The sequence below is a fragment of the Myripristis murdjan genome, chromosome 14 (genome assembly GCF_902150065.1).
Source record: "Myripristis murdjan chromosome 14, fMyrMur1.1, whole genome shotgun sequence".
Lineage (NCBI taxonomy): Eukaryota > Metazoa > Chordata > Actinopteri > Holocentriformes > Holocentridae > Myripristis > Myripristis murdjan.
The window spans coordinates 22,147,184-22,174,099 of record NC_043993.1 but is presented as its reverse complement, the minus strand read 5'-3'; the positions used below and the strand labels follow the sequence as shown (position 1 = coordinate 22,174,099).

The window sequence follows — 26,916 nt, the reverse complement described above, 5'->3', positions numbered from 1 at the left end:
TTACAGAAAAGAAACATGAGTCTCTACAGTACTTGTAATGTGAATTATTATGCTGTTTTGTGTTACATAAACAGATATCAGTCTCCTGGGTGGCTGATACATAAAGTGTACATGTACAAGAAAAGACTTGCTTTGCTCTACTTGCTAAACTTTCCATATCTCTAAATGTAGTAAAAGGCAGACACAAGTATTGATGTGAGTCAGACAAGCTGAAATACAGCAGATACCAGCAAATACCAAGAATAAAGCTCTTATTGGAGCGTCTGACCCATGCCCTGTCCTCAGTCCTGAACCCATGGCTCCATAAATAATGACTGGCAGCTGAAATGGGACTTTGTGACTTTAAGATGTGACTGGGGAGATGGGGTCTATCTATTGTTGATGAGACAAAAGCGCGAGTCAGATTCATATAGGAGTGGCGGGGAATAACTTCTCATATCCTCATATCAGAGTCACAAAGACACTCAGCAAAACTTCAATAACCTCACACTTCTTTCTGGACATGGGTGAGTGCACAGAATTTTTAATAATTCTTATCCATCTGGTATTAGTGTTATTTGGAAATGTGAATTTCAATAACTTACTCATATATCCCTTAATATATCTTTTCTGACATTAGATATCATGTTGCTCTCATGCATTTTGCACACTGTTGCAGATTAATCCTGTGTTTTAATTATCATAAGGACTCTGATAACCACCTGTGGATTATTGATCTATCATGGATTTCAGCATTCCTCCGGATTTATGGCATGGATTAAACATAAACTGTTTACTTTAACAACTGAATATAGCACATTGACTCAGACAGACGACTTACTTTTCAGAAAAGAAATAACTCATCACAACCTCCTCTAACCTGATTTAACCCAAAACTTCAGTGACGCTAAATTGCAATCAGACTGGCTCGGGGAGATGAGCAGCGACTCTCATCATGGCAAGGCCATGCAAGGTCATTCATGTGAAAGAGGTCAGATACTCCCACATGTGTCACAGGCATAAATTAACAAATTTCCATGAGAACCTTCAGCCCAAACAACTTGTTTACCAGATTTTGCTCATTTGCAAACAAAACACCAACAACTTTTACTCCATTTTTAAAACAGCTTTGCAGTCCAGATTGATTTGTATTGACATGGAATATAAATGCATTCCACTTGTGTCTTTTGCACTGAATTTATAAAGAGGTTATAATGGCCTGTTTATCATTGTAACCACCGTTGCAGAGCACAGCTGAAGCGTGGGCATCTGCAGCCGATATCATTTTTAGTGACTCTAACAATCTTCCTGCTGTTACTGGTTGTGTTTAAATAGCAGTTTGTTCAGCTTGCAACCCCCGCTGCAGCCACCTAAAAAACATATAGGAACAATTTTCTCACTCTGATAATTCAGGCAACGTCTGAACACTAATGTATCTAAATTGCCCAAAAAAGGTGTTTCTGAATCATACAACACTGATGAGTGGGGCTGTTGTTGTGAAGATATTCAAATTACTCCTCTCCTTTATTGTGCTTCCACCCACTCTTGAACACTTGAACCCAGCCCCCACAGGCATTGACACTCAGTGCCATGGTACCAGTCTCAGCCAGCTGTGGGTGTACACTGGCTGAGTGACATTGCCAGTGGTGTTGAGAGCGTCCTGGTGGCCACCAAGGACTTGCGTACTACAGTGTGTGTGTGTGTGTGTGTGTGTGTGTGTATGTGTGTGTGGCACTATGTTCTTTGTTTGTTTGACATCGCTGCCCTTTGTTCCTCTCTGATCATGGCAAAGACAAAGGATATTGTATCTCCAGCCACAAAGGTCTTTCTTTAGGCCCCTGATGCCCATATTTCACTACCATCTCGTATTTGCCTGGTGACGCCTGTGACCACTGGTTGAAAGAGGGTTGGACTATAGGGATAGTAGGAGCCGAGCTGTCAGGCGTTGGCACAAGCAGAGGAGCATTCACATACGGATGGAACCAGTGCAGAGAGGGGTATTTTATAGTAGCAACACCTTGTAGTCAGTCCTTTACATCACTGGTTGGCACTGGGATCTTGCTTGCTGTGGAGTACAGGATCAAAAGCAGCAAATGTTTCCGGTCAGGCAGCCTTGGCTTTGCAAAGCCTTAGGTGCTTTCTTCTCTCCCATTTCTGCCAATGCAATCATTAACAACCCGGATATTTGCTACTTGCTTGAACAGCACAGCTTACACTGGAGGAAGTGCATGAGATTGTCGTGAAGTCAGTGGTGAATGGACGCTTTATTGGGACTCACTGCTTGAACACCTGGTTTTCACTGCTGTTCTAACGTTTTTTTCTGTTGCTTTCTTGCCTGTTGATGGAGTTTGATGAATGCTGATGGATTTGCAGACAGAGCAAGGCCATTTTCATAGCTCCCTCACAGGGTGAAAGGGGTCCCTGCCGTGGCTTAGATGTGCTGTGTGGTTATATGTGCGGTGTGTGCCGCGTGTGTGCTGATATATTATGCCCCCTCAGGTTGTTATGATTGCTGTGTCCGGTGCTTTGGGGCAGTGCCCTACCCGTCCCTGGTGGCCACCCTGCTGTGCTTTGCTGGCATGGCATTATTTTGTGGCTGCGGGCATGAAGCATTGGCTCAGACCGAGGTCCTCGTCGAGACTTACTTCGCTCGCAACGTTCAGGACTTTGTGGTCATGGCCTCATTGTGAGTGACGCTTCAATAAATCCAGCAAATTGTGATACTGAGATTTCTTAAAAATGTACAATTTTAGTTTGCAGCGGCATTTACTGTTTCACTGAGTTTTCCCTCATACTGCGTGCCACAGCATCAAGTACTTCCAGTACGTGATCTATGGCCTGGCATCATTTTTCTTCCTGTATGGCATCCTGCTGCTGGCTGAGGGCTTCTACACCACGAGCGCTGTAAAGCAGACCTTTGGAGAATTCAGGAGCACCCAGTGTGGCCGCTGCCTCAGTCTGACGGTGAGAACAGGGAGGGAGGGGGGAACATGACGTCAGGTCATTGTTAAGCTGCTGAATGGAAGTCTTTTGTTTCAGCTTGTAACCTCACTCAAGTGTCCTTTGTTTCTGTGAATCCTATACAGTGTCAAGAATCACGGTTGATAGTTGAATCACAATGAGACCTCAACTTTTCCAGTGCCTTATACACCTGATATATTACATTGTTGATAGTTGAATGAAAGAGCAAAACCCCAAATCCAAATCTCTGTGAAGCCTTAAAGGTATGGATGCCTGGTTCCTGGTCACCACCCGTACAGTGAAGCTGGTGACATCACCCATCAGTTCCCACCTAAAACCCACACTTTTCACCATCAGAGGTCAGGCTTCATATAGATTTGGCTTTGGGGTTTGATTACTCTTTAATGAGACTATAGTGAGACTCAGACTTCTCTGGTAAAATGGCTTTGTGGGGTCCAGTGACCCCCACGGGTCCTTGAGGAGCTTTCAGGAGGTCCTCAACAAAGTCAGAAATTGTTTGATGTCTCTATCATTTAATTCACTGGAAATTATTCCAACACAGAAAAAGGTTGGAGTGATTATGTTAACATTATGTTGTAATCTCACTACTTTGAATCTAATTGTCAGTGTTTAAATATGATATCCAGATAGTTTAATACTTAACACAAGCTAGAGCATCCTTTCATATCAGGGTCCCTCAGGCAAAATCACTTCAAATGGAGGTCTGCAGCTTGATGAAAGTCAACTTGAGGGAAAACGTTTGAGAACTTCAGCTCTAGTGCATTTCTGTGACCTTATGCATTGCACTCTTTCCTTCAACAGTTTATTGTAGTCACGTACGTACTTGCTGTCATCTGGCTGGCAGTGTTTGCCTTCACCGCCATCCCGGTCTTCTTCTTCTTCAACATGGCACAGACCTGCCACAACATCAACATCCTGGCTGAAACAACCCCCAGCATTAATCAGCATGGCTGGATCTGCATGGACGCCAGACAATATGGTGCGTTGTTCTTGTAATATCAGAGCTCCTGTCTAACATGAGAAAATGGTTGAGAATGTTAATATTATGACCTAGAAACACATCTGCATTAATTGTTAGAGGAAGATGAATGCACTATTGGTTGCTGATCCGTTAGTTCTTCGGATAAATTGTAAAGTCAAAGAGAACTGTACCTTATCTAATCCTTCAAATTCAGTTCTAGTCTCTGCTGCTTTTTCTGTGACACACTGTTTGCCAGCAGGATTGAGAAAAACAACTTTAATGCACAAGTGCTCAAAATGAGTCGTGATTCATCAGCGTTGAGAGATACATCACTGTGATCATGTCTTCATTTAAGGTCTGCTACCTTGGAATGCAATGCCAGGAAAGGCGTGTGGAATGACCTTGGCATCGATTTGCAAAACCAGCGAAGTGAGTAGACGAATTCAATATTCACTGTTCAGTGTTCCCTGTCACCCGCCTCAGACGGAAAACTGTTGAGTCATTGTAAAATCCCTTCTAACTGTGGCAGTTTTATTAAGTGTAAGACGGATGCATAAGTAAGACTTTTTACTTAACATTCTCACACAAAAAAAGACAAGCAAAGGGGATTAGTGAACATTTCTACCTACATTAAACCAAATTATTTATGTCTCCACAGTTCTACGTCACCTATGACTTGTACATAGCTGCATTTGCTGGGGCTGCGGTGACTCTCTTAGCTTTGGTGAGTAAGTGCTTTGACAATATGCATTCTTTAAAGTCAGATTAAATCATATGGCTTTCAAAGTGTGGTTTGGGGACACCTGTTGGGTCCTCAGCAAAATAAACAATAATTCAAACACATGTTCAATAAATCAGTCAGAACTTGACACAATACAAGTACAATTCAAGTTTCACATTGAAACAATTGACTACTTAAGATAATCCAAACATCATCATTTCATATCAGGGTTCAGGGAGAAATCATTTAAGATGGGAGTCTGTCAAGTTGGGGTCTCAGAACAGCAGAAAAGTTTGAAAGCCTGTTGAGAAATAAATAACAATGGCTGTGGCACATGTAAAACATGATAACATAAAATGTTTGCAATACATTTTGCAACTGTGGAGTCAAGTTTTTGTAAATGGACTGATGCCAACATTGTTGATGATCTTGCCAACATATTTATTAAAATCCACCCCCCACCCCCTTTTTTTTCTCCTTTCCACCCTTCAATATCTTCCTGTGTAGTTTCTGTATGTGGTTGCCACCACCTACAACTATGCAGTCTTGCGGTTCCTGGGTAGGAAAGGGTTACGCTGCTAAGAGCAGTGCCCCCTTTCCTAATCAACCCCAACCACTGGGCGTGAGATGGACACACTGACTTCCACCCATCCTCTGTGATACAGCAACCCCAAACCTGGATCACCCGCGTGTCCGTCTTCAGACATGTCCAATAACAGATGACTGTTTGTCATCACCATTTTGTATGAACAACAGACAGAGGGATGAAGATAACTCGTTCACAGCAGCAAGCTCTGGCCTTCTCATCAAATCCTACTCTCAGATGATTCTCTTACGTTTGTTGTTCATTTCCCTATCAGAGGCTGTACTGCCCGTTTTGATTTACTCTTGTCGTGAAGCTTTATTGGTACTGATGTTGTTGTCAGATTGTGATGTATGTCCGCTCATGAATAATTAAGAGCGATGGCAGTTCGCCCTGCAAATCACTATAACTGCATGCATTCCTTTCACCGCTAACTGATGTGTATATTGATTTTGAATATGAGTTTGCTGCTGTTGCCTTACTGTGATCATCATGTGCAGCAGCGTTCCTTGGACTAAAGCAAATAAAGCTGAATGTACCAAAGTTGTGTGCAAGGATGATGTGTAGGCCGTAGGTTATCCTGCCATCTCGCTATTTGCTTCCACTTACAAAGTATGCACTTTGCTTTCACTCTTTGAGCATTTTTTGCTTTCTTTAAATACCACTGTGTGGGGGGAACAAAGATATGTATCCATTTTCTTGGAGGAGCTTTTGTTACTGCTTAGAATAAGCTGTTTTTATGTTCCTGAGACGTTGATACTTGTGTATTTAACAATAACATGCTTCCCAGGTGACTCGCATTTGATGTGCAGTCCTGCTGTGTGTTGTGTGTGCTCGTTTGAAATTAAGACTTTGATTAAACCTTTTGAATCTGAGGCATCAAAACCGTGATTTTATTTCAAACTAATGCACTATATTTTCACACATTTTTTATGTAGATTGTTTAGGATTTCATTTGACTATCTTTGGAACAATAATAAATCATGTCCTCCCATACTCTTTTTTACAGAATTCCTTATCCTGCAAAAAAACACCATGCCCTAAAAAATTACTCTTTACACTTTCACGAGGCATGGTAATTGGCAGCTCTGAACATTTCTTTTGAATAGAGGGTAAAGGCAATGATGGCAAAGTTCCCATTTCAAACAACACATTAATCAATGCATGCTTCAAGTGTTCTCTGGCAACTTCTTTGTCCCGGTTAGACCTCAGGTCTAGAGAGCTTTAGCAAAGCAGCTTTCACAGTGGATCACTTGGCCATGCAGGAACATGGCTGTCAGCAAGTCTCCCAGGGCCCTGCGGCACACGCCACACTGCAACAGGGAAACACACACTCAACATTAATAGGGTGTCACAACACTGAAAACCATATCATATAAATACACAATCAGACATACATGTTTCATGAGAGGAAAAGCAGACAAAACAAACCTTCAGACAGTCAGGGTGGCTTTGCACTGGAGGGTAACTGAGTGATATCTTGATATTTCCAATTACTTCGTCACAGAATGAACAAACAGCATGGCCGTCCCTGTAGTGAAGAGGAAGAGAGAGTATAACACTCTTTACTGTGTGTGTGAAACACTTGCATTAGTGCTGTGCCTTTATTTATTTTTACTGTTTACATCATTAAGGTTATATAATGTTATTAAAATAACATAAGGCAAGATACAATCAATCCGGGTCAATATGCATGAATTATCACACTGAATAATTTTACGCTGATTAAAAGTTTAAAAGATCTCTAAATGGGTACAGACATCTGGGCTGAAACTCAGCTACATAGAGTTTAAAAGTGAAAGTTTATCATCAACGGTTATGTCTTAGACTTCATCTACCAGATATATGAGGAAAAGCAGCATTACGTTGTACATGTGAACTTCTCGGGTGCATTTGCTTGTTATTAATAGCAGTTTATACATTACTTAAATATGTGTATAATTAGTGTATAATTAAAATAAGAATACAAAGTTTTGGTTCCATGTTGCAAGAGCTAGAATTACATCTCTCATAATTTTTTTCCCACAAAGCTTATTTCTTTTAAATCTTGTGCACAAATTTGTTTACATTGTTTCATTTTTCCGCCATGAATTTCTTTCAAAGTAATGATTTTTTTACATGACCGTTACTATATTGTTTAAAAAACTCAGAGACTAATAACCCACCTGGTCTTCAGTAAAGTTTGTGTTGTTTGTACATCTTCCACAGGATTGTGCAACATCTCAGAGCTAAAAGGAATAGTGAATAATACAAAAATTAGAATAACAAGATACACTTTCCACAAAGGCAAGCATGCAAATGTAACAATGGGTGTGATGTTCCTGTTTATGAATACCTACTCACCTGCTGGTGGTGGCAGACTCCTGGTTTAGTTTCAGCTCCTCTGAGTTTGATTGTTCTACCACAGGTTCAGGATCAGCTTCAGGTGGGGATGCCTCTACATTTGTTGCCTCTGCAGGCTGAATGGTGCTTTCAACCACCTGGTCCTGTGTGGCTTCACCATCTGCACCGGCTGGTTCAGCAGCAGCTTCAGCGTTCGATCCCACTGTGGGTTCTGCTGCTGTTTCCAGTGTTGGTTCACCACTTTGCTCCACAGCTGCTTCAACTACAGGCTGAGCTTCAGTCTCCACTGCACCTTCAGCTTCAATCTGTAAAGCTGGTTCCTCTTGTGCAGCAGATTCAGCGTTAGGCTCCTCAGACTTGACAGCAGGTTCAGCAGCAGGCTCGATAGGAGGTTCAGATACAGAATCTGCAAATAGTTCAGGGACAGGCGGAACTACAGCTGCGTCTGGAGGAGTGGATTCTGCGTTAGTTACAGCGGCGCTTTCTGCTGATGACTCCACTGCAGCTTCAACCGCAGGCGTGACTGCCTCCTCTACAGCTGGCTCTGGGGCTGCCTCGACTGTGGTCTCCTCCACTGGCTGTATGGTCGAGTCCACCGCAGCATCCTCCAGATTTGAAGTGTTTGCTGGCTCTGCTGACGGTTCCACTTCAGGTTTCTCATCAGATTCTGGGGGAGGAACTTCACCATCCCCCTCTGTGGGCTGTATGGTCGATTCCACTGCAACATCCTCCAAATTTGAAATTTTTTCCAGCTCTGGCACTGCTGAAGGTTCCTCTTTGGGTTTCTCATTGGACTCCTCTTTCAGTTCCACCGTGAGCTCAGCAGGGACTTCAGCCGTGTCTTGGCTCTGCTCTGTCACTGCCTCAGCTGACGATTCTCCTACATCATCTCCTTCACAAGTGTCTGCGGAGACCTCAGCAGCCCCCTCTTTGGGTTCGCCCTCTGATTGTTCAACCGGTGCATCAACACATTCACCCTCGGGCTTTGAAGTTGCGTCGGCGGCAGGCTGCTCATTTAGTTCCACTCCCTCTGAGTTTCCACTTGTTGCAGGTGCTGGCTCCTCCACGCCATTTTGGATCAGTTCTTCTGTGGCTGCTTCAGGCCTAAACCACAGAGAAGGTTACTCATACCGACATATCCAACCAGATTTCCCTAAAACACTGCACACACACTCTAGGTATATGCGCTGTGCGGAAAAAAAGACAATTGACAAAAGAGGCCTCTCCATGTGTTTTCCCCCCACTGCTGCTTTTGATGCATGATTTACCAATTTACTGGTGGGCCGTTCAGTGGGGAATCAGCACCAGGGAATCCCCATAATTTAACAGATTAAATGAAAGCATATCATACTGTGTATACTACATGTTTCAGCAACTCTGAGTTTGGTGGACAAGTCAGCTTCCTTCTGGGATCAATAAAGAGTAAATTACCTAATCTCATCCAGTTTGATTTGATCTGATCTCATTTTAGCTCATCTTACATCGCCTCATCTCATTAGCTCTGCCAACTGTCAAGAATGATACCGGTTGGTTGATTGTTGGTTTGTTCGCTCTGGGATGAGTCTTCTAATATAAATTTACAGCAACACATTAATAAATTCTCTAATATACATATACATTTCATAATATTTGAGGTTACATTTATAACAGATCTAACTGGTCTTGTCAGATACTAACTTTATATCTTCTGCTGCCTTCACTGTTGCATCCTTTGGCTGAGTGTCATCTTTGGCAGGGGCATCTTCACCATTTGCATGATTATCTGACTCACTGAAACCAAGACACAATAAAGGAATGTAATAGAAATACATATAGCATTAAACATTCATACCTATCTGGGGTCTAAATGTAATTATGTCAAGATTAATAATGTAAAACTTCAGAATGATGTGGAGGAGAAAAACAGACGTGCAGACGAGTTTAATATTGTTTACAGTCTGTGCAAAACACATTTTGTAATGAAATACATACCCTTCAGCTGGGAGGAAGTGTGGCTTTTCACAAGGAGGGCTTACAGGGGAGGTGACAGATCTACAGGGCGAGAGACAAACCTTGAATATAAACTTGCATGTCAAAGAATAATGACAGACTATACTTTTCATAAAACAGTAACAAATTACCGCTCATTAATTACCACTTATGTAGTAGATGGAAAGCAGCATGAGTGAGCTGGCGATGAACACACACAATATTTCCTCAACAGCTCTCAGACTAATTTAGCTTGAAATTGCCATCAAAGCCAAGTGTTTCACATCAGGGTGTCAATGTTAGATCTTACCCCTGATTTTCACAGTTTTGGCAAGAGATGATGTAGCTGAATTTCATTAAAATCTTAGATACTATGTTCGCTTTTTGGATACGAAGTAGTAATGAATAAATAAGGAAGTTTGGTGATATTTTGAGACTTAATCAAATCTACCATGTAGTTGTTCTCCAAGGAGGGCAGACTGGGTGTTGACTAACAAGTTAATGTTAAAGCCGCAGACAACTGTTAAAATATTAGTTTCTGATTCTCATTAAATGGTGTGTCAGTAGATAAAAGCTAATCAACATAATATACTGCCTCATCATCTATTTCAGTCTGGATGATGAAACCCAGGGCATCAAAGCTGCTGCTGTTGTTCAGAATATGAACAAGATCTTTTGCATTCTGCTCAGGTTTGCAAGTGGGAGGTTTATCTCCAACCTCTGCTGCACAAAAAAAAAAAAAAAAATCATTTTAAAAAGTCTAGCCAACACTGAAGAATGAAAGAATCGGAACAATGTACACCAGAATGTGAGCTGAGTGGGAACAATAAGGTGAGATGTGGGAATAAATTGAACAGAAAAATCAAGCAAAGGTAGATTGTCTGGCGCAGTGATACCGACAGAGCCACAGATATCAAACCAGTGTTTATTAACAATGTATACATCACCAAAACATTTCACCCAAGAACAAGGGGACAAAGAATGTATATTTTTGCCTTTCCTAATCTCAGCTATATGCAATGTTAACTGATCAGTCACTGCAGATTTCTGACAGCAATCAAACAAATCTGCAGTCACAAACAAACCACAAAGTTTTAATGTGAAGTTAGCAAATTGCACATCTTACAATCACAGCCCATATGTACATAGAAAAGTAATGCATGTGAGGCAGGTCATTCATATTAAGAGAATGGAAAACGCCATCTCAAGTAAGAACACCACTGTTAAACTGGAAAAAAAAAAAAAATCCAAATCATCAATGTTACCATTTCTCAGCAGCACTAACCCTGATAGGCCAAAGACTGACGGATCACATCAAACGCTTCCCTCAGAAAACACAGTCAACATAAACTCAGTGAGCCTTATGGAGAGACTATTGACCACACACTCTCCTCTAGGAAGCATAAACTATCTGCAGCTGCACAGGAGAGAGCGCACAAACACTTTGATATACAACATCTCTAATCCTGAAATGATCAAAAAAGTGTTTAACCTCAAATTTCAAGAAGTAATAAAGCAGAAATAAAGTAGTTTTGTTGTTCTCTCTTTCATTTTACTTTTTTTTTTTTTTTTTTTTTTTTACATGTTTTGTAACCTTTGAAATACCAGCATGAAAGTAAAGAATTACACTATAATTTTTTTTTCACAGAATGGGCTTATATAACATGTCATACAGGGGTGGCAGCTACTTAGAGTCACTTGAAATGCCTCTTGTTTACCAAAAATAAAATTACATATATATATATGTCCAAATAGTCATAAATAATATACCAGACAACTTGGAAGAATGGCTGCTAAACAGAAATTGAATGGGATTGCTCGTAGGAATGAATGGGATCCCATTCAGTGTCTGTTATCTTTAAACATGATTATAGCATTTCTACCCACTGCAGTGGCGAAACTCCCGTATGTTGGCATGAAATCAGCTCACAGATTCTGACTGACACTGGGTAATTTGCTGCTTTAGCTTCACATCATATGATTATTACAGGTGTTTGTTTGTTTTTTAAATTCTACAATCTCATTTTGTGGGATAAATTTGTTTTTATAATTTATTTGTTTCACTGCTTGATTTCCATAGTCTTGTTTTGAAGGTTACATTTATTATTGTATTATTTTTCACTGCTGGATTTCTAGTCTTATTTTGGAGGCTACATTTATTATTCTGATTTTTTTTTTTTTTTTTTTTTTTTTCCCCACTGCTGGGATTGCGGTCTTATTTTGAAGGCTACATTCCTTCAGTTCCGGTCGTGCTCTCCTGTTTCCTGTCTGCTGAGCCGCTTGAATCAGCAGCAGCAGCGGCGGCGGTAAGAGTTCACCGGCTGGGAGAGAGGAGGCGGTCGTGGTCAAACCTAAAAACACACTCCTGTGTATTGTTCAGGCACAGAAACACCTCTAGAGGTTACTAGGTGAGACGATAGACGGTAAACGATATTCGGTTCATATTTTTTCGCCTGAAATGGTCCCAGAAGTAAACACGGGTCGGTGCAGGCTGTAACTACAACATGCGGCGTCACATTTAACACCGAAACTGTTTAACCTTTTTCCTGGGAGGACTTTGGTCGACGGAGCCCCACAAACAGGAGGTAATGTTTTATGTCTCAGACACCTGCTCAGCCTTCCCTACGCATGTGCCACCTTTCACTCAGACAGGAAACACACACATACACAAAGAGTCATTTTTGTCAATGAAAAGGTGCGTCCGTCTACGTGTGCAGCGGATAAAACATAGTCGTCACAGTTACAGCTTTTGTTTCTCCCGGTTTCCAACAAGTGAAACATACGGCCATCTTGTCAACAAACAGCATGAAGCCTGAAGAAGTGGTGTCATCCATGTGTGGGTCCCGATGAGGCTCAAACAGAGCGAGGATACTCTGGCCCATAGGCGACAATGGGGACATCTACAAAATCGCGATTGAGCTTATAGAGTGTTGACTGTGGAGTAATTATTTCACTTGATTACTGTTTATAGAAGGTTTATTCATTCTTATAACATTTAGGATAGGTTTTCTTGAGCTGTTGTTACAGCACTATAGAGATGAGAATCACCAGAGGCCCCAAGAGCACAATTCGATGTTGATCATGATATGATAGTAGGGCTGCGTGATATGACTAAAATTTCATATGTAGATATTTATGCCAAATATCTTGAGTGATACGATATATGATATGACCATGGGTTTGCAGGTATTTGAAGTGTTGAAGTGTAGCAACAGTGAAAATTCTTCGAAAAACAACAACAGCATAATAATACCAAATGGACAAATAAAATGTAGTTACTTTGCAAGTATTTTATCAGTCAGAATAGACCAGACACTGTCTTAGGCTTCCCCTCAGCCCCACACAGTAGTATTGTGATTTATGAACTTTTTATAATTGCAAATGATGTGCCCATGAGATAACTTTAACAACATTTGTTTTATCTAATAAGATATAATACGCAGCCAGTGATGTGAGAAATGTGTTGTGAGTATGACATTTCAAAAATTGTGTCACTCTTAGTGCATTCCGAGTAATGAAATGCATTGTTCAGTGACAAATGTTTGTTTCCTGTATCACTCATGTAGGTTATTTTCTGTGCCATCTTAGAGGAGATGCCATCTAGAAATCATCTCGACAAAGTTGGAAAGAAGAAGAAGAAGAAATGGACGGAAGAGGCCATGGAACGTGCACTGGTGGAGGTGAAGGCGGGCAGGTGTACGGTGCGGCAGGCTGCTAAGGAGTTTGGAGTCCCAAAATCTTCCCTGGGCGACAGGGTCAGTGGACGCGTGACACCAGGCAGTCGCAGCGGGCCAGCTCAGCTGATAACCTCTGCTGATGAGGAGGTGTTGGTGGAGTTCTCCTTGTACATGTCTAAGCATGGATTCCCACTTACAAAACAACAATTAGTCTCCTTTGCCTCATCAATATATAGGCGGCAGCACCGCAGGGTGGCATTTTCTAAGTTGGGTCAGACCTGGTGGCTCAATTTTAGGAAACGGCAAGAGAAGAACATCACCATTCAGCAAGTGGACAGTATTGTTCGTGGGAGGACAATGTGTGTGAGGAAGGAAGCGGTGGATCAGTTTTTTCACCTGCTGACCACAGTCATGGACGCCAGTGGGCTGAGGGAGAAGCCTCACCAAATCTTTAACTGTAATGAGACGGGCTTTCAGCTGGGCAGGAAGAGGGTGATCCTCCCCAAATCAGCCAGTGTTGGATACAAGCCGGCTCCAGGCACAAGGGACCACATCTCTGTGCTGGCTTGCTTCAGTGCAGCCGGCGACGACATCCCTCCATTCCTCATCTACTCAAAGGCCTATCCAGGCGGCGTGTGCTACAAGACACAAGGGCCACCCGACGCTCTGTACGGCTGGTCGGACTCAGGGTGTATCAACTCTGACCTTTTCAAGAAATGGTTCCTTAAACACTTCCTGCTGCGTGCGCCGAAGGAGCGGCCGCTGCTGCTGATCTTCGACGGCCACAAATCGCCTCTGAATCTGGAGGTGGTGGAAGCAGCTCGCAAGGAGAACGTCATCCTGCTGTGCCTGCCGCCGCATTGCTCCCACATCCTGCAGCCGCTCGACACCGGTCTCTTTTCATTTCTGAAGCAGCGCTTCACAGCGTTTGTCGGTGATGGCTGCACTGCTGAGACTTACTTTCTAGTCAGCAAGAAGGAGTTCTCAGGGGTTTTTAAGGAGCCTTATCAGGCCGTGCAGGGAGAGGAGGGGGTGAGGATGGTCAAGGAGGGTTTTAGGAAATGTGGCATCTACCCACTGAACCGCTTTGCCATCAACGAAGCCCACCTGATGCCGTCACGCAGCCTGAGCCCAGCAGCTGCAGCCTCGTTGTCTATAGCAGCAACAGGGGAACCCAGAACCTCTCTTGTATCTGAGCCCTCAGGTCCTGGACCGTCCTCTTCCTAGCTAATTACTTCCCAAGACTATGAATCAGCCGCTAATACCTCAGATTTTGAAGAAAGGCTGATTGACTTTGCATTACTTGAAAATTTGAATGGATAGAAACCAGTTCTATCAGACTTTTCCTTGATTCCTTGATTTACACTCCCACTTGAGCACTGTGCAGCCAGCTCTCCGCCCCAGTGCTCTGTATTGTTGGCAGCTGGCCACAGAAAGGGGGTTGTGCTCATATTAATTTATTTACTTGCTTTAGTTCAGTAAATCATTTTTTTTAAATCAGACCTACTTTGTTTGAATGTTGTTCATCTGAGTATAACAAGAGAGATCATATAACTCAATTTGTCAACATATAATTCACGGTAATTTTATCATTCTTCAGGTATGGCATGGCTGGCTGTCTAGCCAGCTCAGCTAAATCAGCATCAATTAGTAAGAATGGGGGCAATGTCACTTTTAATTTTACCTCATGTTCAGTTTAATGGATTTCAGACACTTAAGGGGGATGCATACCCTTAAGAAAAATTACTTTATTGACATACCCTGATCAAATAGGTGGTTTATTTAATTGTTCAGTCACCTAACATCTGTGAGGACACACCTCCTAAAAGACAGTGATGAAGATTAAAGGACCCACCCTAGGCTGTGCCTTAATGCCATGTGTCATTTAGGTAAAGACCCTCTGCAGTTTTAGTATAGTGTCAAGATACACAACCAAATATTTATATAGAAGACTAACTGATCCTGACAAAAATGTTCTTTCTACAGCCATCCATAAAATCTGCTACATGTGATATTTTCCCACTGGGTCACCTTTGTGATCTTCAACTCACTGTTGAGGGCAATTAGAAATGAGAGAGGAAACCATCTGTATTTTCACATGTAATGGTGTAAGAGTACTAACTTATTTTTCTTTTAAACCTCAGATTTAACTTGAATACCACCGTGAACCTTTCAGTCCATTTGTGCTCTCATACTCTGAATGAATTTGGTCCATTAAGTGCGTTTTGGAGGAAATGCTGTGTAAAACTCGTAAAACCTCTCTGAAGAGGAAGGCTGAGTGGCTGCATTCCTGCCCTTGAGGTAACAAAGATCAAATTACATTAAAGGGTGCGTGCTTTCTTCATGTGAATTTTGTTATCACCTTTTCTACTTAAATAAATAGTTTACAGCTTGGGACATGTCTTTATACATTCCCACATAACCAGTGTTTTGTTTCCATGTTGACTGAATCAGCTCGAGCTTGTGAACTCGGGGAAGAAATCCAAAATTAATGTATTTTTAAGTATTTTGCATAAGGTCACTCATTTAGTAAAGTGGGCAGTACTTTTTGAAGCAAGTGTTTTTGTGTGAATGAGTGGCTTATTTATGAGTGAAAGTCAGTGATGTAATATCCTGGCAATGTACAAAGCACAGATGGCAACAACACCGAGTGCTGGGATGCATTCATTTACCAACCAGTTGCCCAGATCTGAGAGTTTTATGACATCTTCTATGTTAAATTTAGTCTACAGAGACACTCATTATGGGTCAAACATACCTGTTACTGAATGCAATGTTTTGGAAAAATGAAAAAGTCATGCCTTTATATTCAAGTTTTTAGTACAGGACTGTGTGTGCATATGGTCAAAATTCATGAAATTCCACAAATCAACATAATGACCTTGGTAATACAAAATTTGTGATAATTACTAAAAATAAACATTGTTTAAAGCTGGTGTTATCTTAAATCAAATCTCCAGTTACCAAACATGTCAGAGTGAATGCTCATTAGTATCATGAAATTCCTGATGAAGTGAATTTTGATGTCTCCAAAGTGTCTTGTCATCACTGAAGGACAAACATTCAGGTGCTCAGGCAGCAGTTTGCTCCACGAATGCCTTGAAGGAACATTTTACCACAATGCTTGTTTTCTGATTAATGCATTCATCAACCAATTAAAGCGCAGACGCCTGCAGCATGGGTCTTTACCTTTGCAGCGGAGTTGCCCCAGAGCTATGTCAGTGTATACGCATGTTAATGTCACAGATGGTGATTTGTGCCTGAAGTACCTGCATGTGATTATCCACTGACACCACAGCGTTAAAGGCCAGTCCCAGTTTAATTTGCAGGGCTGTAATGTTTGTTGTTGGGTGGTAATCCTTGAAAACAGTGTTGTCTCATGGGGATTGACATTGTTGGACATTGATTCGTTTTACCTTAAATTTCTCTGCAATGTGCTTGAACAAGTTATATATATATATAGACAACCACTGCCCAGTCACTAAACACATCAAACAACGAGCATCACTTGCTGAAGTGTTGAACAAAGAATTACAAATTCATGAAACACCTGCTTCAAACAAAAACTCATAGATATTAACTCAACTGTTTGTATCTTATGTTAACACATTTCATTATCGGATCTAAGATTTGAGTATTATGCTACAAACGTTGGTATCTTTTTGCTCCTCAAAGCCTAATTTGTCTTTTTGTGGACTTTGTGCCCAACAATTTAGTTTAAGATCTCAATTTATCTGATTAAATCCAACACAAATGATTACAAACTTATGTAAAAATCAAAAAATTACACTTCTTATTTACACATAGTCCTCTTTGACTCAACTAGCCCAGAATAATATTAATACCAAGACCTCACAACCCTATATCTTGAGCTGTTCCTGCAAACATAAAGCAAAATATTTGTCTCATTGTTTTATCATTTAAGATAAGCATTGATATCCATGTCTGAACAGATACTGCGCTCACCCAAATTTCTTGGCTGTTGAGAGGACGTATGAGTTCTGCCTGACGGCCAGGGGTTTGGTCTCCACAGGGGGGTCCGCCCTGCAGGTGAAAGATATCATCAGCAGGTTTGTTCTGCCATTTCACCAAAACTCAGTGTTCACAAAAATTTGCTGTTGGGCCTCAGGTGTCTGACAAATAGAGGGTTTGTAATGTAAGTGAGTTTAAAGGGACTACACAAAACGTGTAAGAGGAGGCAGCAGGTTGCAGGGGGAGGGTTGTGGTTTCCTTGGCAGGTGGCAAAAATAAATTCAACAGGAGCTCCAGTCTGACCACACCATCAAATACAAAAGATGCAGGATGCAGTATTGGCATCATACCTGTGATCTCATACACCTTGATACATGATCACTGGTAATATTGCTGCATTCAAATACGGCACGTTTTCTATAACTTGATCACCGGGTGGCTTGTGGCTGCCTACCGAGGCTTTTCTTCCTCTTCTTCTGTGTCTTTTGGTTTATGGATCCAGCTGCTGTCTCCCTTCAGGGAATGCCGTACCTTGGTGGTTCTAAACACCTGGGTTCTGCTCACATTCCCTGCACACACATGACAGCAGACTCCCATGAACAACAGCATGATGTTATGTCATGCAAATAGCAATGACTCAATCCATCACATAACTCACCTGTTGACATGATGCCTGTCAGACGTTCCACCTGGTAAGAGAAACGAAGTGGAATGAAGTTTAGTTCATTCTCTTTATTTTTATTTATGTATTTGCTTTGGTATTAAGCGCTTCAATGTTATGCAAATGAACCTGATGCACCGCTGACTTCATCCTCATTTTATGACCCAGGATTTCATAAACAACCTGCACTGCTGCATTCTGCACACCCCCGGACTGATTGCTATCGCTCATTAATCTCTGAGGGTAAAAACTGACAAATGCTTTTTAATGTATGTTATTAAGCGCTGTTGTGGGTTTTAAATTCCTTGCGTGCGGTTCACACTGTTCCACTATGTTGGAATGTGCCACACAGAGGAATGTGGTTGAAGTTTTTTTTTTTTTTTTTTTAATAAGTGCTAACAACATCTTTAAATTAAATCAAACATCTTTTCAAATGGCACAGTAGTATAAACACTGTCAGCCTGACAAATATGAATTCTGTTTTGCACAGAAAAGAGAAAGAAAAGAGCAGTTCTCAAGCTTTGAATGTACCCTTGTTATGTGCATGTTTCATGTCCTGTGCATTGCTTTTTCGTCTGCTCTCACCTGGTGTGTTAATCCTGCGTTGTATAACTGTAATTAACCAGGTCAAACTCATTTTGCCTGGCAAATTAAAGCCATCATCATTCTGATATGAGCCTTACTGTGCAAAGAAAACTTACGAGAAGTGAGGAATAGTGTGCAGTCCCTTCTCAGAATGAACCGAGCCTGGCATGAGCCGTCCTCACCTGTTTGAGTCAGCCGTCGGAGCAGAGCGGTGGTTTTTCCTGTGCTGGAGCCTGACCCTCCTCCAAGTTTCTTTTTCACACAGATGCCTCTCAGTCTGAGACGGCCCAGACTGCAAGCTGCCTTTTACAGACAGAAATACTTCACCTTAAACTCCCACCCCCAAACATTTAATATTCCACCCCTATTAGTGAAAGGTGCTGCCCCCGGATGCTGTTATACAGGTTGGTTTGGGTGACTGAGTGGGTGGCATGTCTTTTGCTAAGGTGATGGAGTGGGCAGATGGAAGCTGTCATTATGCCACAGTGGGACAGTCCAACAAGTAGAAGTGAAAAGACATTTTTTTTCTTGGACTAATAATGAATTAAAGATGTCTTGCAAACCAAATTTCACAGTCCATTCTGAAAAGCTTCTGAGCTAAGTCGACTAGATTAATAAATACTTCTCCCTGATTTTGTAACCTGAGTGAGAAGCTTACAGGATCTACCTCCGATAGAAGAAATGGGTTCAAATACCAGCTAATTCTCCAATCCATCTTGTTTTAGACAAGGAGAAATGAGAATTACTTGAGACGTTTAACAAAACCTCACAGCGATTTTTCGCTCTTTCCTTTGAAGGTTTAAAGCAGAGCATTCCTTCACAAAGACTTTGTGCTGGCTGGAAGGATGCTAGGAATCAAGAGAGACCAGATCTTAAACTGGTGTTATGAGCTGCTTGCCTGGCAGTCAGAAACAACCAAATCATTTATGCTACAGAGACGGTGCAGCCATGTGACATGTGCACTGAATTTCACATGGAACGGTCTCCACAGTGTCAACTGAGAGCAGATCAGGACCTCATGGGAATAATAAAAGGCTGAATTAAACAGCTTGATAAATTATCAGCTTATGTTCCTTCCCTGTGGAGCTGAAACAGACACACAGACAAACTGAGCCTCATCACTGGTTATCTTTCATGTTTGGAAAACACATTTTAATAGATCTAAGACTTTGCAACACATCGTTTTGCACATGTCCTCTGGCTCCATCTAGCTTGCAAACGCACCAGAATGACAAGAGAAGGAATCATTCAGCACACACACAGTATTTATTATTTCCTCTGAATACAATCACATCAAATCAGTCAGGGCACATTATAATATTCAGGAAATTACAGGATGTGTTTGCCGCCAGAAGTTGTGTATTAAAGGTTCACTGTGCAAAACCTCGGAGGGCTGATTGAATTGAGGACCGTTAAGACTCATCTGACGAGGAGGTGACAAAGTGCTGCATTCAGGTCACAGGTCAAATAGCATTCTGGTCAACATCCAATTGGTAATTACAACTAGGAATCTCCTATTTTGCTGAAAAAGGTAAAAAAAAAAAAAAAAAAAAAAAAAATTCTGCAGAAGTATCTGTAAAATGGCAACCTCATGTGTTGCACCCCATTGTAAGAGGTAAAATAATAGTAATAATAATGTTACTCCTATCATGCTACTTTTACTTTAACCTCAAACCAGCTCTGGCTACCAGAAAACTAAAGATATGGATGTGTTACATTTAAATAAAATTAAAATTCAGTACAGTTTTCTACTGATATGGGCTTGTGAGCTTACTTTCCTCTCTTGGTCAACCCTCCAGCTGAAGTGAACATGTGCAGCTTGTAATGATGAGAAACTTTCCGACCTCTACCCTCCCTCCCGTATGTTGGGAATGCAACACAAGCATGTTAATTGATAGGTAAGTCTACATGGTTCTTTCTCATTGTCAGGCTGACTAACAATTTTTTGCATAATGCACCTTCAATAAATGTCTCATCTTCACAAGTGTTCGCTTTTCAGTGTGTTTGTATTTTTGTAGGCACATTTTGCACCTGCCAAGGCAATAAAAATCTTTTACACACAAGCATGATCGTCTGAATATCTGAGTGTCATATGGAATCCAGCAGAACCTCCTCTGTCAGTCTGCCTGCCTCGACGCTAGCCAACGTCTTCAGTGTGAATCCTCGGCATTCACATCTACATTATAGTATCCAAACAAGACAGAGGAGCGCATAATGATGATGTATGTGGCATGTTGTCAGGTACGGTGACATGATGTACACTGGAACAAGAACATTGCACAATGGAAATTGTTTTAGAGAGAGGATACATTGTGATCTGATTTTTTTTTTTTTTTTTTTTTTTTTTTTTTTTTTTTTGATATCATAAATATGCATGCCAGAGAAAATGTGACAGTGATGACAAGAAACAAGTGACCCCCAGGTCTTTCTGTTCACTTATTCATTCATGCATCTGGTCCAATTTGAACCCCCTACAATTTTGTGAGTCTGAGCACAAACTCTCGTATGACAATGCCTACAAGATGACGACTGCAGGGGTTTTACAGCCAGGAAAAGCGCTGTCATCAACCTGAGAGAGGCATCTCAGGGGAAATAAGAATACGCATTTCTTGAAACACTTCTCTAGATGAAAGCTCAACCATGTTTAAACAGGCTTAAATTTTATTTTGTTACACCAGAAATTGGAAAATGCATAATATTTTGATGCACTACTTGCACAAAGATTATTCAGAAATTCACATAATTCAATCTGTTTCAATGTTAATATCTACTAAAGGAGCTTGATTTCCCCCATTTAAAGACTCATGTACCTATGCAATTTAATGTTTTTTCACTCCACTTGCATGTATGTGCTCTACAAATTTTAATTTAGCTAATACTTAAAACCAATAATTCAAAAAGTTGGCTTGCAATTCCAGTGCTCATACAGTTGGCAGTTTCTGAATACCAGACAGATGTTTGAAAGCATGTGAAACCTGTTTTCATGTCTTTTTTGTAAATGGATGTGCATGCCTTTGAGCTTTTTTCATGATTTTTGTGTGTATTTATATTAAATTGTGTCAACATGACCTATGAAAATCAATCATAATGACAATTTGTGTATGACCCCATCTTGAAGTGTCCACAGTGTCCTAAAGGCGCCTTCATTTATTTAAATCTACCATTCTCCCCACTCTTCCATCCCATCTCACTATATTGTTCACTCTCTATATGCATCGCAGCTGGATTGCATCCAGATTGCATGTCATGTAAAACTTTAATGATGCAATCCTGAACACCTAGGGATCTAGTCTGGCTTATCAGATTACAATACAAGCAAAATATGACTTGTGAGCTTCGGGCCCTGCCAGTTGGAACATCCTGTCACGATCGTTCAGTGAAGATCGCACTGAAATGACAAATGTAACCGGTGCCTTGTTGGAACAGTAACATCAACAGAAACACCAGCTTTGAGCTCATTGTTCACATTATTATCGTGCACTGTGGAATGAAAGGAACACAAGCAGATATTTGGGGATTTATTAATCATCTACAAACTATAATCAAGAGCAGACAGTTATGGTGGCACTTTGGTGGCAAAGGAAACAGCAGCTTGGATGTGAGATTCCTGATTCCAGATGATCTGCTGGGCAACTGACCATCAGTAATATTACGCTGGATGAGATGTTTTTTTTCCCCCTGTCTTCACTAACAATGAATGGAGTTATGAAATGTGACAGACCTTGCCTGATCGAAAAGTGACAGACTGTGATGTTATGAAAAATATGTTATGAGTATGTGGCTATAAGGAAAGCGCCTTATTTTGGAAGCAGATCTTAGGCTCCTTTATGGAAGCAAGGCAAGCGATGTTGCACTCCTATAATATCCTTAACAGCATTATAGGCATCAGAAAAATAAACTTTATGGCACAACAGTTGGATTGTATTGTATTAGATTGTGCAGGTGAACCTAATAAAGTGGCCAGTGAGTGTTGAGTTATATGAAAACTTAAAGCTGGACTCATGATTGTAAGACTGTAATGCAAACTTCATACAATTATGTCAAATATGGACATATGTTGTTAGTGGTGAGTTTGCATGGCTCTCTTTTGCTGGACAGGTAAATTATATCCATATTTCACTTAACTGTATCATAGTTTTGGATGGAGGTGATTTTGTTTACTTGTTTGATGATTTTGTTTACTTGTTTAAGAAGTTGTTGTCACCTCTATCATTAAATACAATAGGCCATTGTTCTAATGCGATGGACCTTTGGGGAAATTTTTCAAGAGAACTGAAAGAGATCCCAAACAACATCAACAACACTACAGCCCTGGGTTGTATTTCACAAAGCAGGATAAGCATGTTAGACAGAAAAGACTTTCAAAAGTGTCAGGAAATACTTTTGGAAAATGTGTTTATTATCAGCAAGCATCAGCATGCATGACTGGATCAGATCCCCAAACCTAACATTCAAGTTTTGTTTGAAAGATTCAACTCATCAGCACCAGGAAAGTGTTTTCTCTTATTTCCCCACAGTTATACGGCTGTCTAATCCTGTTGTGTGAAATACTCCCCAGCACATTTCACAGCCTACTGTTTCTTGTCTGTTCCAGTGAGAGTGGCACACCCACAGTGAAGCCCTGTCTTCCTTTGTAAGACACAGTTATGCTGATCCCACAGCAGCACGGCCTCATAGCAGCATCATACTGAGCTGAAATCCTTCTCATCTCAGGGTATTTCATACGATTTTACAATATTATTTAACTGGTCCATAAAGAGGGGTCGAATTTATAACTAATAGCCCCACAAAAATACTGGCTTCTCATGTTTCAGTCTTCACTTGCTGCTTTATGACTATCATTTTTAATTGGACTTGTAAAAAACAAACAAACAAACAAACAAAAAACCTTAAAAACAAAAAATCCGAGCATCCCTCAATGCGTCTTTTTAACAGAAACCCTGTACCGGATGTGACGTAGACTGCTCGTCTCTCGTCTGATTCTCGTGTAGGAGCAGCCTTGTAAGTATTGTAGCTGTAAAATTATGCTTTAAGTAGAAAATACATAACCTTTCACGTCATGTACGTTTAAACGCCTGGTGAGATGTATTTATATTGATGTTTGAAGACGCTTGGCTGGCCAAAGTAGCATTATATGTTGCTCCTCAGCTGCGTTGTTCTACCCCGGCTAGCCTGCTAGCAGTTTGTTAGCTAACGGCTAACAGAGTTAGCTCGCTCAGGTTTGATGGTTCACATCATTTCGAGTTGATATAACTCATATTCCTAACATAGCACAGACAGAGGCGTTAAAGCCCAAACTCCGAAACTCCACCCAATGCTGTGTTTTCAATCACACGTTGTTTGATTATAAATGAATCAATCGCCACTCGCGTAAGAAAGTGCTCGTTTTATTTGCTGATTTTCGTTCCTGATCTGATCAGGCAAAATCAGAAACACTTTACTGATCCCCGAGGGGAATTTGGGTCAAATGCAATTGCTCAAATTCTCAAGAGAAGAAGGTGTAAGAAATAGAATTAGAAATAGAGTTACATAAAGCATGTGCACAATGTATGTAAATATGAGCATTAATCCCACTTGTGCAGTAATCGGAGTTCTAAAATAAATGTATGTGCATTGTCTAAATATTTTCATTAATCCTACAAAATACTACAACAATAAATACAGAAATAACTTTCAGGCTGAGCCTTAAAGCGTTTTACTCGGAAAATCTTGAAATTTGATGATATCAGTAGCCTAACTCTATAGATGTGCAGCACCTAGACTCAGAAAGGCTACTGATCTGCTCTAGTCGTTAATGTCATATGATTTGGTAAATTAGCTGTAAATATAACAGTGGCTGAATTTGGAGCAGCCAGTTCTCAGAGCAGCTGGAGGCGGTCTGCTGCTTTACCCTGAGGACGGCGATCTCTCCTGTGTGTGTGTGTGTGTTGAGCTGCACATGACCTCTTACAGCACCTTCCTTCCAGGGACCGGTTGTCTTCAGGAATAGATGTTTACCAGCAAGAGCAGTGTTTTGTTTCTCAGCTGATGTTTTTAATGCTGCTTTCATCCGTTTGACACACACAGCAGTCATTCAAGATGACTACAGCTGCAAGACCGACGTTTGAGCCAGCAAGAGGAGGGAGGGGTAAAGGAGAGGGGGATCTGAGTGCCTTGTCCAAGCAGTATTCCAGCCGAGACCTTCCTGGACACACAAAGATCAAGTACAGGTCAGTGAACGGGGAACGAATATGATTCTTGATGGTTGTAATCGCAGTGCCTTGTGATGATGAGTGTATTTTGACTGCATCTTGACTTTTGGTTGCTTGATTGGGCAGCCTTTACTCATCTCCACTGCATGTTACACTTAATATCTTGCAATGAAAGTATTTTAAGAATTATTTAATGTGTGTTAGGGCTATTCAACTGGACGCAGGCCCACAGACATTGTGCCATGTAGATTTAAGACGTGCTCTGGGCAGAATGCCTCTCTCAACATGGCAGTGATAGAGGGAAATAGACTTCGAGTAGAGATAAAGTTAAGTTAGTCTTGTCATAGTTTTGAACGTACTTGTGGAGAAAGGGTAACTGACAAAAATGAGAGAATGACTCACAGGAGACATGTACTTGGTTGTAATTTATGTAGGTACGTGTGTGTAATGATGTGTGTATGTATGGTATGTATGTTGGTATGTGCGCTCGGAGGACACTGAGCTCAGTAATAATGCAGTAAGGAGAGGCTGAGACAGGAGCCACAACAGTTAACATCAATCACATAGTTTTTTCAAATGGTGATAAGTCATTCCACATGTCCCGCCCTCAGGCAGCCCACCCAGGATGCCCCTGAGGAGGTGCGTGCCCGTGACTTCCGCAGGGAACTGGAGGAGAGGGAGCGAGTGGCTGTGCGTGAGAAGACCAGGGAAAGGGGACCCAGAGGTGGGTCATCTTAGTCCAGTGCCTGCAGCATTGGACTAAAATTTGTTTGGGGAAAAAAATCTTGAAGAGGATATTTTTTTGATGAGAGATACACTGAGGCTCACTTTCCCATGAGCTTAAATTCATAAAAATGCTCCGGACCTTTGTTTTCCAGAACACACCACATCATCATCTTCTTCATCGTCCTCAAAGCGCCCAAGGCTGGATCAGATCCCAGCCGCCAATCTGGATGCTGATGACCCTCTGACTGATGTAAGTGCCTGAAATGCAAAATTACAGCGACATAAACCAATACTATAGGATTAAGCTGCCTCACTGACGCTGCATTTGTGTGTGACTACAGGACGATGAGGAAGACGAGTCCGAGGAGGACAGCGATGATGATGACACTGCAGCACTGCTAGCAGAACTGGAGAAGATCAAGAAAGAGCGGGCTGAAGAGCAAGAACGCAAAGTAAGGCTTTGTCTCAGACTTCCCTGCAGGGCTTAAAACATAATCAGAAAGATAGACCCTGGATACAGTTTTTATATTTAGGAAAAAGCAAAGTTTCACCTAATTGTAACAGCTCCATGTTTTTCTTGTCATGTCCCAGGAGCGAGAGCAAAAGGCTGAGGAGGAGAGGATTCGCATGGAGAATATCTTGAGCGGCAATCCGTTGATTAATTTGGCGGGGCAGCAACAGCAGCTAAACCAGGCTCCGACTACATTCAGCGTCAAGAGGAGGTATATAAAACACACGCAGAATAACAGTTGCTTTGAAGAAAGTAGCTGGGATGATTAATTTAAAACTGTTGACCAAGAATCAGACTGAGGCTTTGCTAAAACTCTGTTGCCATTATTTAATTAATTTTTTATTTCTCGTCCTCTTCTAAGGTGGGACGACGATGTTGTGTTCAAGAACTGCGCCAAAGGAGTGGACGATGCACGGAAAGAGAAACGCTTTGTCAACGACACGCTGCGCTCTGAGTTCCACAAGAAATTCATGGAGAAATATGTAAAGTGAAGGACATGACTTTTCGTTTCATTTCACCGCTCGCCTCCCTTCAGCTGAGATGGACGTTGACATCAATAACGAGGATTATCACCAATCCCAGGAATCGTACGTTGCTATTTGTGAGCCGCCAGGCTTTGCATAGTCAACACTCACAGTAATTGTATATAAATAAGTTGAGTTATACCCTAAAGATGCTAAAAGCTGATAATGTTTATGAGGTTATTAAAATGTGTTTCTACATCTGAGTGTCTCTGTAGGTTGTTTTTCTTTCTTTCTTTTTTTTTTTTAAATAAACATACAGATTTGACTTTAAAAAGGATGTTTTGATTTTCTCTGAATGTAAATATCATATTATGCACTGTGACCTCTGTTCATGGGTTGTGTCAAAGGGATGGAGGGTTTATTCTCACTTTTCCCTATAAATAATAAGACAGTTGTCATTAATTGAGAGCTCAGTGTAATGTGATTCAGAGCTGATTAAATGTGTCTGGTGTGCAAAATTTGTTGGATAACGTAACATGAGTAATAAGTGATCAATTGGCTGCATTTGGTCTCCACCTTCAAAAGGAAATAC

General features: G+C 41.2%; 4 protein-coding genes across 8 annotated transcripts; 3 read left to right on the top strand and 1 right to left on the bottom strand.

Annotated features, from left to right (window-relative positions):
- The first annotated feature begins 366 nt into the window (after positions 1-366).
- On the top strand, positions 367-6,101 carry plp1b (proteolipid protein 1b). 2 transcript variants are annotated; one of them, XM_030068598.1, is made up of 7 exons: positions 367-506; positions 2,479-2,665; positions 2,787-2,943; positions 3,763-3,940; positions 4,278-4,351; positions 4,581-4,646; positions 5,151-6,101. In XM_030068598.1, the coding sequence occupies exons 1-7, from the start codon at positions 503-505 to the stop codon at positions 5,223-5,225; spliced, it is 741 nt and encodes a 246-aa protein (XP_029924458.1). In that variant the 5' UTR covers positions 367-502; the 3' UTR covers positions 5,226-6,101. The 2 variants fall into 2 exon arrangements, with proteins under 2 accessions (XP_029924458.1, XP_029924457.1); XM_030068597.1 differs by lacking the exon at positions 367-506 and adding an exon at positions 1,796-2,112.
- A 72-nt stretch (positions 6,102-6,173) lies between these two features.
- LOC115371306 (zinc finger protein 185) lies at positions 6,174-18,707 on the bottom strand. Of its 2 annotated transcripts, none has more exons than XM_030068592.1 (10): positions 18,549-18,707; positions 17,845-17,875; positions 17,641-17,755; positions 17,181-17,258; positions 9,541-9,600; positions 9,247-9,339; positions 7,570-8,673; positions 7,392-7,454; positions 6,658-6,757; positions 6,174-6,539 (listed from the first exon to the last, which is right to left on the bottom strand). In XM_030068592.1, exons 2-10 carry the CDS (start codon positions 17,852-17,854, stop codon positions 6,441-6,443), a joined length of 1,722 nt encoding a protein of 573 aa, XP_029924452.1. In that variant the 5' UTR covers positions 17,855-17,875; positions 18,549-18,707; the 3' UTR covers positions 6,174-6,440. The 2 variants fall into 2 exon arrangements, with proteins under 2 accessions (XP_029924452.1, XP_029924451.1); XM_030068591.1 differs by having other exon boundaries at positions 18,615-18,707.
- On the top strand, positions 11,796-15,764 carry LOC115371307 (tigger transposable element-derived protein 1-like). Of its 3 annotated transcripts, none has more exons than XM_030068594.1 (2): positions 11,796-12,122; positions 13,126-15,764. In XM_030068594.1, exon 2 carries the CDS (start codon positions 13,131-13,133, stop codon positions 14,439-14,441), a length of 1,311 nt encoding a protein of 436 aa, XP_029924454.1. In that variant the 5' UTR covers positions 11,796-12,122; positions 13,126-13,130; the 3' UTR covers positions 14,442-15,764. The 3 variants fall into 3 exon arrangements, with proteins under 3 accessions (XP_029924454.1, XP_029924453.1, XP_029924456.1); XM_030068593.1 differs by having other exon boundaries at positions 13,104-15,764; XM_030068596.1 differs by having other exon boundaries at positions 11,798-11,945; positions 13,104-15,764.
- Positions 18,708-23,364: 4,657 nt separating the features above from the next.
- On the top strand, positions 23,365-26,658 carry cwc15 (CWC15 spliceosome associated protein homolog). Its single transcript, XM_030067991.1, has 7 exons — positions 23,365-23,433; positions 24,499-24,641; positions 25,235-25,347; positions 25,502-25,599; positions 25,691-25,801; positions 25,941-26,071; positions 26,222-26,658. The coding sequence occupies exons 2-7, from the start codon at positions 24,511-24,513 to the stop codon at positions 26,349-26,351; spliced, it is 714 nt and encodes a 237-aa protein (XP_029923851.1). The 5' UTR covers positions 23,365-23,433; positions 24,499-24,510; the 3' UTR covers positions 26,352-26,658.
- The last annotated feature ends 258 nt before the right edge of the window (positions 26,659-26,916 follow it).

What these genes read in the sequence shown, in the direction of transcription:
- LOC115371306 (XM_030068592.1), bottom strand. An exon ending in AAGGCAGCAGAAGATATAAA is followed by an intron (nt 8,674 to 9,246) that starts GTTAGTATCTGA and finishes TCTGTGGTTTAG; the next exon opens with GCCTGAAGCAGCCACAGAAG. An exon ending in CAAACTTTACTGAAGACCAG is followed by an intron (nt 6,758 to 7,391) that starts GTGGGTTATTAG and finishes TCTTCACTACAG; the next exon opens with GGACGGCCATGCTGTTTGTT.
- plp1b (XM_030068597.1), top strand. Translation starts at nt 2,073, where the DNA reads ATGTTTCCGGTCAGGCAGCCTTGGCTTTGCAAAGCCTTAG. An exon ending in TTGGCTTTGCAAAGCCTTAG is followed by an intron (nt 2,113 to 2,478) that starts GTGCTTTCTTCT and finishes ATGCCCCCTCAG; the next exon opens with GTTGTTATGATTGCTGTGTC. An exon ending in CATGGACGCCAGACAATATG is followed by an intron (nt 3,941 to 4,277) that starts GTGCGTTGTTCT and finishes TCTTCATTTAAG; the next exon opens with GTCTGCTACCTTGGAATGCA.
- LOC115371307 (XM_030068594.1), top strand. Translation starts at nt 13,131, where the DNA reads ATGCCATCTAGAAATCATCTCGACAAAGTTGGAAAGAAGAAGAAGAAG.
- cwc15 (XM_030067991.1), top strand. Translation starts at nt 24,511, where the DNA reads ATGACTACAGCTGCAAGACCGACGTTTGAGCCAGCAAGAGGAGGGAGG. An exon ending in CTGATGACCCTCTGACTGAT is followed by an intron (nt 25,600 to 25,690) that starts GTAAGTGCCTGA and finishes GTGTGACTACAG; the next exon opens with GACGATGAGGAAGACGAGTC. An exon ending in ACATTCAGCGTCAAGAGGAG is followed by an intron (nt 26,072 to 26,221) that starts GTATATAAAACA and finishes TCCTCTTCTAAG; the next exon opens with GTGGGACGACGATGTTGTGT.